Source organism: Balaenoptera physalus (assembly GCF_965194825.1).
Source record: "Balaenoptera physalus genome assembly, chromosome: 13".
Taxonomy (NCBI): Eukaryota; Metazoa; Chordata; class Mammalia; order Artiodactyla; family Balaenopteridae; genus Balaenoptera; species Balaenoptera physalus.
This window is the reverse complement of record NC_138892.1, coordinates 86,755,879-86,773,194: the sequence shown is the minus strand read 5'-3', so window position 1 is coordinate 86,773,194 and position 17,316 is coordinate 86,755,879. Positions and strand designations below refer to the sequence as shown.

The 17,316-nt window shown below is 44.1% G+C and overlaps 1 protein-coding gene across 1 annotated transcript in view; it reads left to right on the top strand.

Moving 5' to 3' along the window:
* Positions 1–16: 16 nt before the first annotated feature.
* The window catches only part of LOC309640513 (uncharacterized protein), a gene marked incomplete at its 5' end in the record, with an annotated part of 63,948 nt that continues 46,648 nt past the window's right edge, over positions 17–17,316 (top strand). The window contains 2 exons of the mRNA XM_082419268.1: positions 17–94; positions 595–1,085. Coding sequence (XP_082275394.1) covers positions 17–94; positions 595–1,085 — 569 coding nt within the window. The remainder of the gene's footprint in view (positions 95–594; positions 1,086–17,316) is intronic.

Sequence of the window (17,316 nt, the reverse complement as noted above, 5' to 3'; positions counted from 1 at the left end):
GAGGGAGGGGGAGAGCATGGGGTGGCACGAGAGGGGCTACCGCGGAAAGCGATGCAGCATTATCATTCGCTGGCTAAACTCCGCCGCGCCTCGGGTGGCGCTGCGTGCCTTCCCCGCCCCCTCCCCCCTCGTGTGATAAGCGACTCCGGGAGTGTGCAGAGCCCACGTTTACTACCGCTGGCACCTCCGAAGCCTCCCTCCTTAATCTTGTCTCAAACGGGTACCAGCACAGGGCTAGCAACGTGATCCGACCTGCAGCTGCTGCCACATCACTGCGCGGGGAACCCGTGCGCGCGCGCGCTCGCCCTGCAGCCGCGGCGCCCGGCGCGGGGAAAGCACAGGCCGGCACCAGCCGGGCTACCTTTCCCCGGAGCCACCCCGGGAGCATGACTCACTGCTAGTGAGAGTTACCGGGAGGTGCCCGCAGTTGCGCACTGCCCCTGCCGCTTGGAACAGCGGACGGCAAGGGGCCTTGGAGGCCGCGGGGAAAGCGCGTCCTGCGGGACTCCCGGGTCTCCGGTCCCGCTGCCGCCGCTCGGGTCTGCCAGGGCGGGGATGGAGAGAATAGATATTAATCTCTCTATATACAGGTAGATAGACGGCAAACCAAATGTCTTTCCTTCCTGCATTCTCCCGGGTGATCCCCGAAACATTCTTTATTGCCAGTGGCGCGTGAACCAAGGGGAGAACTACGCCGAATGCACGCGCACCGGGGCGCAGCAAGGACTGGGGCCGTCGCTACGTGTCCCACGGCCCGCCCCGCCGAGCGCGGGTTCCGGGGACGGATCTGGGTCGCGGGAAGCGGCGGCTGGGAGGAGGTCACGTGTCTGCAGGAGTCGCGTCTCTTCCCAGCCTCCAGGAGCCGCCGGGGCCGCGGTCGCGGCCGCGCTGCTGCAGTCTCCCGAGTCCTGGGCGGAGACGCGCCGCGTCTGGCTTCGTGACTCCGGCGGCGGCGGCGGCGGCGGCGGCGGCGGCCCAAGCTCACCCCCGCGTGAGGAGACGCTCGCGGTCCGTCCACTTCATCTGCTTAGAGGGCCCTTTAAGGTCTCTCGACTTTCTCCAAGAGGGAGGCTTATTTGCACCAAGTAGGGAATTTAATAATGATAATACTTAAAAGAAAAAGTATTTTTAAAAAAATCCTAATTCTACTTTATACCTAGAGCCAGCCTCTCTCTTATTTTCAAGTGATTGTGTGATTAATTCCCTTTGGTAGGGAGGACAATTTGTAGTCCTAAAAGCGGCATACCCCGGCAGCACTGTATCGTTTTGTCCTCTCGTTCTAAATTGACACCCCCTCCCCCCAAAAAAAGCAGAGGAGGCGGGGGGAGGGATGTCGTCAAGGTGAATAATTTTTAATAATGAAATACCAGCTCCCCTTATAGGTTTCTGACGGTTTGGAGAAGGAAGAGGGTGTAAATAAATATAAGTATGGCTGGAGTATTTAGTGAAAATGAAGTGAAGACTAGATCACTGCATCTTGGCTCTGTCGGTAGAGCGGACCAGACAGAAGTCAGACGGCTCATCAGGGCAAACCTTAGGGGGCAAGTCTGGGGCAGACTCGAAGGCAATAGGAGAAATTGGGAAGGAAGTCTAGAAGATCAGAGGTGTTAATTTTGGATGTAAGCTTCCCCTAATTCAAAGGCAAAGAGGCCTTGCTGCAAATGAAGCCTTTCCTGTTACCACTCTTATCTCCCCTCTCCCCATCTCTTCTGTTCCAACATTTCTGTTTTCTCTTTCACTCCTTTCTTTTTCTGATACTCAGCTCAAGCTGTAAATGGAGTCTTTTCTAATGTTTGGTCTCCTTTGTTATTCTCAGTCCTTCTTTTCTTCTTCTTCCCTTTTTCATGCCCACCTTTTTATTCTTGTTTCCCTTTTACTTTTCTTTTTTTTCACCTTATATTTTTCTCTTTCTACCTTTTCCCCCATTAAATGTCTGCTTTTACTCTTTCCCTGTAGCTTTTGTTCTCTTATTTGCTTTTTGTCTTTTTAAATTTCTCACCTTGATCACTCTTCTTGCTATTCACTCCCCTTAAACTTGAGTCCTACTCTTTTCTTTCTCAGACTTTTGCCTTCTGGAACATCGAGGCTCTGAATGTCCCTTTGCTGCAAGGAGGACGTAACAATAGCTAACAAATATATAGCATTTAAGATTAGAGTCCAGACACCATTCTAAGGGCTTTTAATATAGTAACTCATGAATCCTTTCCACAATCTTATAAGGTAGATACTATTATTGTCTCCATTCCTCAGATGAGAAAATAGACACATAGGGAAATTACAAAATATGCCCATGGTCCCAGACCCAGGATTTAAGCACAGACAGTAGGCTGCAGTGTCCGTGCCCTTCACTATTACCGCCTGATGTGAATAGTGAGGCCCAAGATCTAAATGTTAACTAGCTGTTTCAGGGGTGTTTTTTAATTTACCAGTGTGACTGTGCACATTTGTTGTAGTGTGTATGTGTGTTCAAATGTATTGGAGCTCATGGTAGAGAAAGAAAAAGGTATGAAAAAAAGAAGGGTGGCAGTGTTTTGTCAGTAATTCCATTGGCATCTAGCTCCAAATGTATTGATTGAAACCCAAATATCTTGATTAATTGTTATAATTTCATACATATGGACAGATGGAAGTACAGTTTAGAAGAAGGCTAATGATGACCAGCAGTTCATTTCCACTGAGCAAACTAAGCCAAACTCTAATGTGAAGGCTCAGGTTAGTAATAGGAAAGTTCACCTGTGGTGAGGTTAGAAAGGGAAAAAAACTCCCCTGTCTAACAAAGGAACAGAAGACTAGAATGTCCTCTTTGGGTATGTTTAAAAATAGGTTGAGTGTTATCTTTTCAGGAAGGTTTAATACCGTCCTGCTGAAAGCCAAGGAGCTGCAAGATGAGTTCAAAACCCCTTTGAGCCTATAATTAAAGAATTCTGTGATGCTTTGATTTCAATTAAAGATACCCATCTTTCTCCTTTTAAACGTGAGGGGGGGGGAGCTGCTTCCATTGCTTTTTTTTGGTTAAGTAGGGAAATCACTACCTATAGAGACTCTAATTAAAGGAAACACCCCAGGTCCCACCCCTCTCTCCTCACCCCTGCCTAAGTATTCTAAGCCCGACACTCATTCTAGTCACCTTGTGACTTTGCAAGGTCTTATCATGTTTGCTTGCAAAGTCTTGAATTTCCTACAGAAAGCGAACTTTCCTGGGAGCATTAACGTTTCCATGGAGAAGAGGTTTTCTGCCTTTTTAGGGTTCTACAAGCATTGCCACTCTCCTGGAGAGGTGACTAGGGTGTTTGGGACAAACTACCTGTGCATCTCTAATGGCTTTAAAGGCCCTGGATCTGCCCAGGGGTGTGGAGCCTCCTGCCTTTACTGCTGCAGAGATGTACCATCAGGTGTGCAGATGCCTTTCTTAATCACCTCTGTTTTGGGTAGTGGACAAGAATTTAGTCATTCTACATTATTTTACATCGAAAACATCATCAATCAGTGTAAGAGAATCTAAAAGAAAAAGTTTAGGGTTGATGCTAAAATCAAGGTGGGGACCATGGGGGGGGGGGACCAGAGTGGGATGATAGATCAGGGATGTGTGAAGCCCCTCGGAATCCCTCCTTTGGGCGTGCACACTGCTCTCAGGGGGGAAAGATTAGTGTTTTCAGGCACACCGCTGCAGGAAAGTACATCGCCTCACAGGAGGATCTTAGGAGAAGAGAAACCCCACTGCTATTCACCAGAAGCCAAATATGACTTTAAACCATTGATAATGCTATTTGCTAAAGGCACCAGATTTAAAATCCCAGAATAGAAAGCTGGGTTTTCTAGTTGCATCCTCAGCAAATTAGCACAAGTATCCCTATTTATAATCCCTTTCTTTTTCTTTCTTTCCCTTCCTTCCTTCCTCCCTTCCTCCCTTCCTCCCTTCCTTCCTTCCTGGCTGAGTTGTGTCCGGGTCTTTGTTGCTGCACATGGGCTTTCTCTAGTTACGGCGAGCGGGGGCTACTCTTCGTTGTGGTGCAAGGGCTTCTCATTGTGGTGGCTTCTCTTGCTGCGGAGCACAGGCTGTAGGCGCGCGGGCTTCAGTAGTTGTGGCTCGTGGGCTCTAGAGCGCAGGCTCAGTAGTTGTGGCGCACGGGCTTAGTTGCTCCGCAGCATGTGGGATCTTCCCGGACCTGGGCTCAAACCCGTGTCCCCTGCATTGGCAAGTGGATCGTTAACCACTGTGCCACCAGGGAAGCGCCCTGTTTAATTTGTAAAAGAACTTCAGTCTTTCTGTAGACTATCAATTAATGTGTTTTTGTGGTTGTAAACATACACATGAATCACATTTTATGTTTATGTAACATTGCTCAAGAAATTTATGCACTTATTAGTCTTTGCACAGCATCACAGAGCAGGTAATATTAAATATAGGAAATGAATTTTATTACTGCTGAAATTATCTGTAGTTTTGTGATTATCATAAACACTCATGCATGTGGTCCCGAATTTAACATATGCTCAATGTTCCTGGAGTTCTTACATACAAAAGACAGCTAGGGGAGAGCCAAGTCTAAGACCACTGTAGGGGGATCTCCCTGGCTCTTCTCTTCGTAAGTATTTGCCTGGTGCCTCCCATGCCCAGGTGCTTCTCATACTGATTGAGGTTGATCCAGAATGAGACTGGAAAAGTAGAGTGAGGAGCAGATGACAAATCCATAAGGATTTCCACAAAGTGATCCCTGCCTTTTTCTGGGTTCTCCTGGCCTAGCTGTATAGTGGAAACAAGAGAGGCTGCATGAAGAGGGGGCCTTTTAATTCCTGTGTTTCCCTTGTCACTGCTGATGAAAATCCTTAGAAATGCTTCAGAGAGATACATGTTTGCGTTATTGTGTGAAACACAAATAGGAATAAGATATGCTAAACAGCCACTTACCTCACCTGCCCGTTAGGGACATGGTCCTTGAATCCATTTTCAGATGGTTTCCACCCAGTGCAGAGAGCTATCTGTAATAGAGACTGGCACTTTATAAAGGCAACAAAAGACTAGATTTAACCTACACTTAGAACTATTGGTATAAATTTTATTCAATAGTTAAATTAAAACAAGAATTCATATATAATTACCAAAAAAGTATTATGTTCCTGATATTAACTTATAATCCTCATTCACAAGGAAACTAATGGAAACCTACGCTAGGTGTGAGTATCAGTTAAGAACTACATTTGAGCCAAAATAACAGCAGCTTAAACAAATTAGGAATTTCTTTTTTGGTCCCATAAAAGAAGTCTAGAGGAAAGGAGTCCAGGGGTAATGTGAAGTAGTAAGAGTGCCATCACTATCCCAGACTTACGCTCCATTCTACACCAGCTTCCATCCATCTTCAAGATTGCCTCATAGTCATAAGATGGCTGCTGGAGCTCCTGCAGGGAAGGATAAAAGGGTGTCTACCAGCTGAGCAAGTCTCCTTTAAAGAGCTTTTCTTATAAGCTCTACCCAATGACTTCTGCTTTGTCCAATCCTATCACAAGGGACTAGAAATACAGTTTTTTATTTAAGGCTCCTCCAATAATGTAGGGAGTTCTTTAGTAAAGAGGGAGCAGAGAATGGATATTGGGTTGGCACTAGCCATCTCTGTGGTGGTCCAACTAAAGGAAATAACTTGTTCGGGTTCTTTTTTTTTTTCTTCAGTGGGTCGTTTTTTCTCCACTATGCCATATGTGTTGGCAGTGTTCCTTTATTGTATGAGGGTATTTAATACCAATTTCAGAAAATTTTCAGTCTTTCCATCTGCAATTGCGCATATTTAACTAACTCCTTAAGCCATGGTCTTTAACATCTGTATTTTTAAGTTCTAATAATTGCAGAAATCTGCTTAGGGAGGGAACTTAAAAGGCTTTGCTCTACTTCCAGTAGAATGCAAATTGCAGATGCGTGTTTTCTGGGAAATGGTTGTCTTCCTTTTAATGTAGTGGCATCTGTCCTCTAGCTATGCCTTCTGCCCCCGGCATTTGAATTGAAGAGAGCAACTTCCAGCAAAAATGCACCTTCTGATAGTTCCCACCTGAAGGGAGTTGGATTTTGCTCTTCATCTACTTCGAGACACGTTGATATAGGATACAGTGGCTTTGGGGTCAGGAGATTAGGAGGAGAGCTTTGTGACTGTGTTGGGTTCTGGAGCAAATGAGGGAGGAGAGAAGAGGTATGTGAGTACAGTAGAATGGGAGCAGCGGAGCCAGTCTCTAAGGCTGGAATTGGGAGGTGAATTCTGGAAGAGAATGCAGCTTTGGAACATTTTAGTGGACAGGTATTAAGGCAGGTGTCTTACAAACATTAGTTAGTTCTCTCCATTCTTTGAATGAGGCACCACTAACTCCACTTTATAGACAGACAAACTCAGGTTTAGAGACTTTAGATAACTCGTCTTGGCTGTGTACTAAGTAGCAAAGCCAGGCAATAGGGAACCGAGGCCTGAGGTGTGCTTCTGGGGTTGTCACTGGCAGGAGTCTAGGGTTCTAACAGCCACCTTCTCCCTTCAGCCCCCAAGGGGATCCCCCAGCCAAGACTTTCACCTCCCTTGGTAAAGCCCCTTCTCCAGGCTTTGGGAGCCATCCCCAGAGGCTATTTCGAGGAGTTGCTGAGAAATGAAGAAAGTGGTGAGAGGGGCCGTTCTTGATCCCATTCTAGTTGTGGAGTGGTGTTCCTGACATTTGAGTGGGAATTCTGGGTGTATTTCCCCACAGATAGACACATGGATAAAGGTTGTGGTTAGCCCACTGGATAAAGCTGCCCAATGTCTTGGAATCTGCTATTCTATCTTCATCTGTTAAACTGATATTTATTGTACACTGTGAGGGGCATTAGGGATTCAATATGGAACCTTGTCTTCAACAACCTTAGGATCTAATGGATCATAATTTCTTAAAGAAGGGAGATCACTGAGGAAGCTGAGTAGTTATCCTAAAGCCTTCACATATTCCAAAGGCAGTACTCAGATACCTCCTCTTTGGTGCATTTGAGAATCACTTACAGCTATGCTTCTCAAGAATGCACTTTAGAAATCATTCCAGAAGGTGTAGTCAGTGACCTCAGTCTATGGGTAAGCCTTGTCCTCCTGTAATCAAAACATCCCTGAATGGAAAGACGGGCAAGGAAAACACTATCTGCCCCACTCCCATAAGCTGTCGAGACCATCATTACCCTCCCCCAATTTGCCCTGACTTCCTGATGTTGGTGGGAACGCCCCCTTACCCACCCCCTCCAAGCATATACAGCTTTATATGCTCTTGATCTTCTCTGTCTCTGATTCTGCCATCTCCCATGACATATACTGTGATCTTCTCTTCTCATAGCTTAGTGTTTGAACTTCCTCTCTTTGGTATTTGAATCTAAACTTTGCCTTGTGGCTTTTAAACTGGTTTGCCTTCTTGGTGTTCCGCATCCTCTGTCGTCTCCTGTAAGAAGCTCCTGCTCCATCCCAGTCACTCAGCCCTCACCCTGACCCCAGCTGCCTGGTCGTTTCCCTAGCAGCCTCCTTTTAGGGGGAGATTTGGACAGAACTTGGCTTAACTGACTTCCTCTGCTCTAGAACAGGTTGGAGCAGTTTTGAAAAAGATGATAAGCCATTACAATGGCCCTTAGCATCCAGGGTACAGATTTTTACATCCAGCCAAAGGGCACATCTTCTTCACCATCATACTGTTGACTTCCATACTTCTTCTTTGGCCTCAGTGCTTCAATCTGGAAAGGAGCCCTGGTAGGGCTGGCCACTCGGGGCAGCCTGATGTCCACACCCCTTCCAGCTACGTGGAATGTATGGCAAATTTAGCAAGATGGCTTGACCTTAAAGCCAAAAACTTGGTGGTCATTTTTGACCCCTTCATCTCCCTTATTCCCCCCATCCAATTAATAAGAATGTCCTATAGATGCCACTTCTTTTTTTTTTAATTAATTAATTAATTCATTCATTTTTGGCTGTGTTGGGTCTTCGTTTCTGTGTGAGGGCTTTCTCTAGTTGCGGCAAGCGGGGGCCACTCTTCATCGCGGTGCGTGGGCCTCTCACTATCGCGGCCTCTCTTGTTGCGGAGCACAGGCTCCAGACGCGCAGGCTCAGTAGTTGTGGCTCACGGGCCTAGTTGCTCTGTGGCATGTGGGATCTTCCCAGACCAGGGCTCGAACCCGTGTCCCCTGCATTGGCAGGCAGATTCTCAACCACTGCGCCACCAGGGAAGCCCTAGATGCCACTTCTTAAATGTACATTAAATCCATCCTATTTTTTCCATCCTCACTGCCTATACCCTAGACCAAGCCCCCATAATTTCTCACCCCCAATACTGCGAGAACTTCTTAACCTCCTTTAACCCTTGAACAGTTGGGGTTTAGTAAGGAAAACAGAAACCATTCTAGATATTTCAAGTGGGAGGGGTTTAACAGAGGGGATTAGAAGCATTCGTAACCTTTGGATACATAAGCTAAGGCAATCAAGGTTGGGAAAACCAGCTACTAACTTTAAGGAAATCTTGACAGCCAGATATTTTAGGGTAACCTGAATGCCATTGAGCTCAGCTGCCTGCCTTGCTGAAGAGGCTGAGTTGCAGGAGCTTGCCTGGAAGCCAGTGTGAACCTCACATCTGCACACAGCCGCTGACACCGCTGGAGAAACATGGTGTGTCTCTTCCACTTTCCACCTCTTGCACAAGGGCCTCTCACTGGCATCATCTAAACTCCCCTGTGGGCAAGGGAGAGTGCAAAATGTCATTCCCAACTTCCCACCTGTGATGAGAGCCCACGGAGAAGGCAGTGGATCTGGGGTGGAGTTGACAACAGACATCTCACCCCCACATCCATTGTGTAGGCATGCCTTCTCCCTCCACCACACCTAATTCAGTTCAACACTGTGACCGGAGAGGTCTTTCTGTCCATGTCATTCCCTTCATCAAAACCATTTGTTTCCCATTTCCATCAGGTTAAAATAAAAATAAAAACTCTGGGTGGCCTGAGAAACACTGTATGACTTGCCTCTATACATCCTCTGTGTCATATCTCATTTCTCTGTCTCTTTTCTATACCCCAGCATGCCTACTTCCTTTCAATTTTTCTTTTTTTAATGTACCCTGAACTTTCAGGTCCTTCACTAAGTTGTCCTGACTTCCCAACTGATTGGAATGCTTTTTCCCACGTCCCCAACTCCCTTCAACTCTCTTCCTCCTACTCATCCTTCAGGTGTCACCTGAACTGAAGCCTTGTTCCAGTAAAAGGCTTGAAGGACAAGTCATAACCCAGCCACATAGCATCTGAAAGGTCTTCATAGGTGCAGGAGGTGGAGAATGTCGTCTTGGCTCCCACCCTCCCATCCTCCTGCTGGGACTTCCCATACTGGTGCGGCTCTGTTGGGCTGGGGCACCCTCACTGCACTTGGGGTGCTGCATATTTCTTTCTTGGTCTCATCAGGCACGTGAAGATCAGGAAGTAGGTAGCACAGAAGATCGAAAGGTGCTCCTGATATAGTGGGAACCCCAGGAGCCTGGCAGGGTCTTTAGTGGAGTGGTGGGCAGTTCTGCTGGGGTGTAGGGCCCGTGCCTCTGGAATGGCTGTTGTCACTGTGCCAGGATGGACATGTTCTGTGCCCAGAAGGCAGTAAACTCTGCCAGTGTGCTCCCTACAAGTCTTGGTAAGTTGGCGTTTCTGACTCACAGAATTTTACTTCCGTTCACAGTGTGCATGGGCAAGGCAGAGACTTCAGGGGCTGGAACTAGCCCAGCTGAATTCCACAGGTGCTCTAGAGACCGTGGGCTGGTGAAGTGACACCCAGGGCACGGCTCTGCGAGGCCAGCAGTGGGGAGGGGGTGCAAAGTTTGGCATGGCAGGCTGTGTTTACAGGTCTGCTGGGCTGAGTGGATCACGGGACGGCGTCCTGGGGCAGTGCCAGGGAGCTCCGTTACCAGGAGTGCAGAAAGAGACAATCGCCGGGCCAGGATGAAGGAGTCAAGCCTCAGACTGTGGAACAAAGTGGGAGGGTGGGGAGCCAGTGAAGCAAACCCATCAGAATGCCGAACTGGTAGGCACAGAGGAGACAATCAGTGAGGGGTCAGTGCAGACAAAAGAGAGCTGGAGCAAGTCGCGGGAGGCAGGACCCCGGTCGGCATAAGATGCTGCTGATGCAGGGGGATTCTCCCCGGGGCGGTCAGTCATGCTCCCGGGAGTCTGGAAATAGGGGCAGGACCACTTCCACCCTCACATCCCCAAACCAACTTTGCATTTACTCCTGGCGCTCACACTTGCAGAAACACAGAGGTGCCATTTCCCTAATTATGTATTCAGACAGACAGCATGGGTTTTCCTGGTCACGAGGTTGCAAAATAAAGACTACGCCCATCAAACCCAGCCCGGGGATGGCGAGCCGGCAGCAGGCCTGGGACTGAGTTCACACCTGCTCAACAGTCCTGCGTTGTCCTTGGTGATCCAGCCCATAAACTTCTGAGCCTACTGTGATTCTGGATAGTAATGCTAATGATTTTTCTGGGATCTGTGGTGTTTTAATATTTTAGAAATTCTGCCTCAGACATACTGAGAGTAATGAAATAGACACATCACATATTTCTCTCCTGTTTCATATTATTTCATATTCCTGCTTACGGTGGCAGAGTGATGTGGGCTCTGGCTTTAAGACCAAGGAGACCTGCGTTCAAATGTTGTTTTCCCCTGACTAGCTGACCTTGGGCAAGTTATTAATGCATCAGTTTTCTCAAATGTAGCACAGGGGTACCGATGCCTACCTCTGCCTGGCTTTTGTGCAGCCTGGCGACAATGCATTCAGAACCCCTACAGCATGGTAGGTGAGCAGTAAATGGTAGCTATTATTGTCCTCTTTTAGCTGCCTGGTTAAAATTATGGGTATCATAGAGTATGGTTTGAAAATAATTGATAGATTAAGTAACATATTTTAAGTTCAAGAGGTAAACCTATTGCTTTCAATTATCCTTTCCTTTACTAATAGGTGAATAACAATAAAATAGAGGGCCAGACCTGTCACTGTGATTTTCCATTAATGAGATGTAGTTTTATTTCATGTGCTGGTTGAAAATAGGCAATACCGGCCACAACCTTATGATTTTTGAATCGTACTTTCCAGAGTGCTCTTCTGAGAGGTCACACAGCTCCATATTTGTGCACGAATGTGGGGAGATGCTGTCAGCCCATGCTTTGTCATAAATTAAAGTCTTGTTCAGGTCTTAAACGAATGACATGCCTAAATTCAGTTCCAAGTTTTGTTATCCGGCCATGGAAGATACAGTGACTGATTTCTTTTTTATGCCATCTACCCTAAGAATATTAGCAAGCACTTTTGTAGCAGTTATTTGGTGCCGTGCTCTGTTTCAGTGTTTTACAAATATTAATTCATTTAATTGCTCAATGGTCCTTTGAGATGGGAACTGTGATGATGCCATTCAGAAAAGGGGGAAACTGAGGCACATGATGCGGCAATTTGCCCACGTCACTCAGCTAGTAAATGGCAGAGCCAGGGTTCCACAGTCTCTTGTTTTACAGCCTTTCTGCCCAGCGGCCTCCCCAATATCCAGAGGAAAATGGAACATTTCTATTCACCATCCATGACTTTTGTTTAAAGAAGAGAGGTTCATGGTGCCAGAAGGAACATGGGCTTTGGAGTCTGAAACTCTGGGCAGAAGGTTAAACTTTGCCACCCCTTGTTTGCCTGACCGTGAAAGGCAACGCGTCGAACTTCTGCAAACCCCAGCGTCCTCGCTGTTTACAAAGTGGAGATATTATATACCTATTGTGAGCGTGACTAATATTATGTCTAACACATAGGAGATGCCCAAGAAGTATGTCCCTAACTTGTTTACTTAATATCTAAATATATCCAAATATGCAATTATTGGTGGTTTCTTTTCTCCTGAAAATTAAATTCTTGACTTCTTTTAACTTTTTCAGCTTAAAAAAATAGGGTAAAATTGGATCACTCAGTTAATAATGTAGAGCATCTATGTGGAAAGCATCTTCTACATCGGTGCTGTTCAGTAGAACTTCTTGTGACGATGGAAATGTTCTATAACCTGTGCTGCCCTGTATGGTGGCCCCTGGCCTCATGTGGCTATTGAGCTTTTAAAATGTGGTTAGTTTAACTAAGGCACTGATTTTTCAATTTTATTTCATTTTAACAAATCGAAATTTGAGTTTAAATAGCCACATGTGGTTAGTGGGTATTGTATTGCCTAGTGAAAGTGTAGATGCTTTAATCAGGTCCAAATAGTTGATCAGCAGATAAGTCTTTTAAGAAAGCCAAGTAAGTTTCTTTTTTTTTATTTGAATTTTGTTTTATTTTATTTTATTTTTTATGCAGCAGGTTCTTATTAGTTATCCATTTTATACATGTTGGTGTGTATACATGTCAATCCCAATCTCCCAGTTCATCCCACCACCACCACCGCCACCCCACCTACTTTCCCCCCTAGTGTCCATACGTTTGTTCTCTACATCTGTTTCTCGACCAAGTAAGTTTCTTAGCCTGTTCTTTTTCTAAGGTGTCTAAGACCTCTGTGTAGGAAAGAAAAAATATCAATTATCAAGCACAAATTCAGGCAAATAAACAGAAGATATAGCCCTCAATCTCTAGGTTTTATGATATTTGACAGATCCATTTTAATTTTACTGGAACTCAAATGACATAACTTATCAACATTTTGATCATGAATTTGCTATGAATATTTTAGTCGCTTCCCATAAATAGATAGTAATATAATAATTTTAATACTGCAAACAATACCATATGCCTATTGGGTTTGTATGTAAGCAGTGGTATGTTGGTAAACGATTAACTGGTTCTCTAGGGAAAATGTGTGCATACAAAATGTTTGTGTGTATGTGTATAGTTTATTGTACATTTTACTGTTATGAAGGATAGGAAGCAAAGACTACTCCTTTAAACTCCATGTAGCCAATTGATTCTCACTGAATGCTTTTATTGATTTTTGCCAAACTCTTTATCCCTTGCCAACCTATGGTTGCAATTAATTCACAACTGTAATGCCTACATGAATGTTCGTTGATTTTTTATTTGTTATGAGTTGCTATGTAAATGTTATGTCATTATGTTCATGAGTAAGGTGAAAGTGAAACAATGAAGACATTTGTTAGAACCTCACTCACTCATATCAGTGATATGAGCAACTTCTTTACTAAACCAGATAATTTTCACATTCTGGAAAAATATTTCCTGAAATTTTTGTGCTATTCACAAGCTGATGACTATAGACATGACACAATTTTAGGTTCAATCTGCATGATTAACATTTTCTCCTTCACTTTCTTGAGTCTAACAATTGACAAAATAATAACCCAAGCCCTAATTTGTAGCCCTTGCCAATTTCCATGGCATACACATTCCCACCACTAGCAATTTCAAGCTACCAATGCAACATCACTGAACGCAGGGTTGGGAAGCTACAATAGACATAATTAATCTCAAGAGCATAGAGAATAGTAAAATGTAGTAAAACAATTAGGAAGCGATGAGTTTTGAGTATTTATTACTTTCATTCTTTTTAAAAAATTTTTTAAATTTTTATTTATTTTTTTAACATGTTTATTGGAGTATAATTGCTTTACAATGGTGTTACTTTCATTCTTAATATGATTTATTGAGTTATGTTTATATAACCTAATTTCTAATAATGGCTAGCCCAGAATTAGTCTTGTGTTCATCAGCAATCTATTGAGGGGCCGCTCTGTGCCAGGACTAAGTGCTAGGGCTATAAATATGAGCAAGGCCTGCCCAGGATACGCTCTTGCCCTCTTCTCTACCTACTTTTTCTCCCTGGATGATCTCAGCTAGGCTCATGGCTTTAATATCGTCTTTATGTTGATGACTTCCAGATTTATGTTTCTACCTCCATTTTCAACTGCAAGCTCCAGACTCATAAATCCAGCTGCCTACTTGATGACTCCCCTTGGGTATCTTGAACTAGTTATCTTAAACTTGACTATCTCAGCCAGAGACATCTTAATGTCCACCTTCTGCCCCAAATCCAACCACTCTTCCTCTATTCTTCACAATTCTCAGTCAGTGACTCTACAGTACACTAGTTGATTGAGCCCCAGATTTAAGACACATCCTTGGCCCTTCACTTTCTTTCCTTTCTGTATCCAATCCAACAACAAGTTCTGTTTTGTCTGTACCAAAATATTTCCTGAATGTGGACCGTCTTCACCATCTTCAGTGCTGTCAGCCTCGTCAGTTGCACTCTCTCCCCTTGGGACTAGGAAGAGACTCTCATTTGATCTTCTTGCTCCACTTTTTCCCTTATCTAACTTTATACACACTCTGGAGAATTAACTCTTAAAAATATAACCCAGCTCATGTCACTCTTTTGCTTAAGATCTATCCAGTGGCTATTTATTACAATTAGAATAAAGTCCAGATTTCTTTCTGTGTCTGTGGTAGGCAGAATCATGGGCCCCCAAAGATGTCCATGTCCTAATCCTTGGAACCTGTGAATAAATATGTCCTTACACAGCAAAAAGAACTTTGCAGATGTGACTAAATTAAGGACCTTGAGATGGGGGAATAATCCAGGTGGTCCCAGCGTAATCACAAGGGTCCTTAAAAGTGGGAAAAGGCGGTAGAAGAGAGTCAAAGGGAGATGTAACTACAGAACGATCAGGGAGATGCAACACTACTGGCTTTGAAGATGGAGGAAGGGGGGCAAGAACCAAGGAATATGGGCAGCCTCTGGAAGCTGGAAAGGCGAGGGCATGGCTTCTTCTCTAGAGCCTCCCAAAAGGAATGCTGCCCTGAGAACACCTTGATTTTAACCCAGTGAGAACCATGTCAGTCTTCTAAATTACAGGACTGTAAGATAAGTTTGCATTATTTGAGCTGCTAAATTTCTGACGATTTGTTACATACAGCAACAACAGGAAACAAATACAATAGCCTATAAGACCCTACAAGATCTGCTTTCTGTCAATCTGATCTCATCTGCTGTCATTCTTTCCACTTGTTCACCATGCTCTAGCCATCTGCACTTCCATCTTGTCTACATAACAAGTGGATTCTTTCTTAGGGCTTTTGTACCAGCTATTTCTTTGCCTATAACTTTCTTCCCCAGATCTTCACATAGCTGGCTTTCCATCATTTGAATTTTTGAAACCTCCTCAGAAAGGCACCATCCCCTAGTCACTTTTTAATCTGCATTTTATTTTCTATATAGCTTTAATCCAGATCTGAAATTGTCTTAGTAATACGTTTATTGTCTTTGTAACCCCCTACCAGACACGCACGATTAAAATAGAAACTTCACGAAATCAGGGATCTAGTCTACCATGTTCACCTAGTAAGCACTCCGTGAATATTTGTTGAAAAAATGAATGACAACATGGTGCCTTGCCTGAGGATATGCACAGTCTACGGGCAAGAAGACGAATGAAACAATGATTACAGAACAGTGTAATGAACGCTATGAGCGGGGTTCATATGGGGTGTTCTAGGCATCCATCAGAAAAGCACCTTGGCAGGCTTTCCAGAGGAATGACTACTGGGAAGAATCTTGAAAAGAAAGTGGGAAAGTAAAGCCAGGTTAAAAGAAAAAAAGAGCAGGTAGATTTTCCAGCAGAGGTTGTTGGCAGGGCAAGGGCACATAGGTGTGAAATAGGAAGTTATTATGGGCACTGCAGGTGGTTTGGTTACCTGGGAGCCTAAAGTGAAAGGTAAGAAAATGCCTCTTCACAGAGCACTTTGTATGACCTACAAAGAGATTGTACATTTGTCTAGGTGGCAGTTAGGGGCCCTTGAAGGGCTGTAAGCTGTGTCAGTTTTGAATTAAAAAATTTACTCTGATAATACTGTTGAGAATAGACTGAAGGGAAGGGGTGCTGGAGCAGGACATTAGTTGGGTGGATGTGGCCATTGTCAACATAAAAGACCTTATGGAAGTAGTAATGAAGATGGAGAATGATAGGGAGATCTGAGAAATATTTTTGAAGTAGATTTTATGGGATTGGAGACCAATTTATTGTGTGGAATGAAGGAGAAGAAGGATTAGGAATGACTCTTGGGGTTTTGGCTTGGGTGACTGGGCAGAGAGTGGTACCACCAACAAGAATAGGGAGTGCAGGAGGAGGATATGAGACAGACTTCACTATGACATGTTTGAGGTGCCATGAAGATGGAGGAGACAGACTTCACTATGACATGTTTGAGGTGCCATGAAGGTGGAGGAGACATCTCAGAGGCACTTGGATAATTGGATCTGAAGCTTGGGGGAAGGATCAGCCTAGAGATTTAGATTTGAGAGTCAATGGCATACATGATGTGAGCAGTTGAGATAGTTCTGCAGACATAGAGATTAGAAGAGAAGTGGATCGAGGGTGGAACATTGCAGAATACCAATTTTTTATGCATTGGATGGAAGAAGATTAATCCAAGAATGGAAACAAGATGGAATAGTCAGAGAGGCAGGAAAAGAATCAGGAATGTGCTCTCATGGCCAGAGATGACTGGCTTTTTCATCTGCACCTGTGATTTAGCACCCATTTCAAATGTTGCCTCTTCCAGGTCCTCTCAAATGGGTGCCATTACTTTTCATTGAATCACTTCCATTCCTTACATGTACCAATTTTATGGCGATTGTTATACTGTAAATTTTTTTGTACTCTGGTCTAATTATCTCCCTCCTAAATTGTATATTTCTTGAAAGCAGAAACTATGACTTACTTAGTTTTCATGTCTTGTAGTTCTCAGTAGAATATCTTACACATACACACTTATGACAAATATGACCACTGAATGTACCAAATATTTTGGAAAGCAACATTTATTCATATTTTAAAGAAAATAGTAATCATTTGAATAAATATAGATGATACCGAACAGTTAAGCAAAGTATTTCTTCAAGATGACTGGAGTATATCATGTTGATACATTTGATCATTCTGAGTTCTCATGTAGTCATAATAGAGAAGTATTTATTGAATGCTTATGGTCACAGACGTTCTGTCAAGAGCTTTATACATATGGTTTCATTTAATCTTCATGATAACCTATGGGGTTGGCGTTATTATTATTCCCACTTCACAGATGGAGGATAGGAATCTCAGAGAGGTTAAGTTCCCCAAGATCACACAGTCACTAAAAGGCTAAGATTTAAAGCTGGAAAGCCTGTCTCTGTCTCTCTAGTGCCTTTCAGGTGACATTGTAGGAAATCCTGAGCCAAGGCAAGTAGGGTACAGGAGGGGCACTTCAGAGACCTGCCAAAGGATTTTGCTACTTTAATTGTCCATAATCAGGTATGCATTTTGAATGGTTAGAAATAAAAATCTGATAT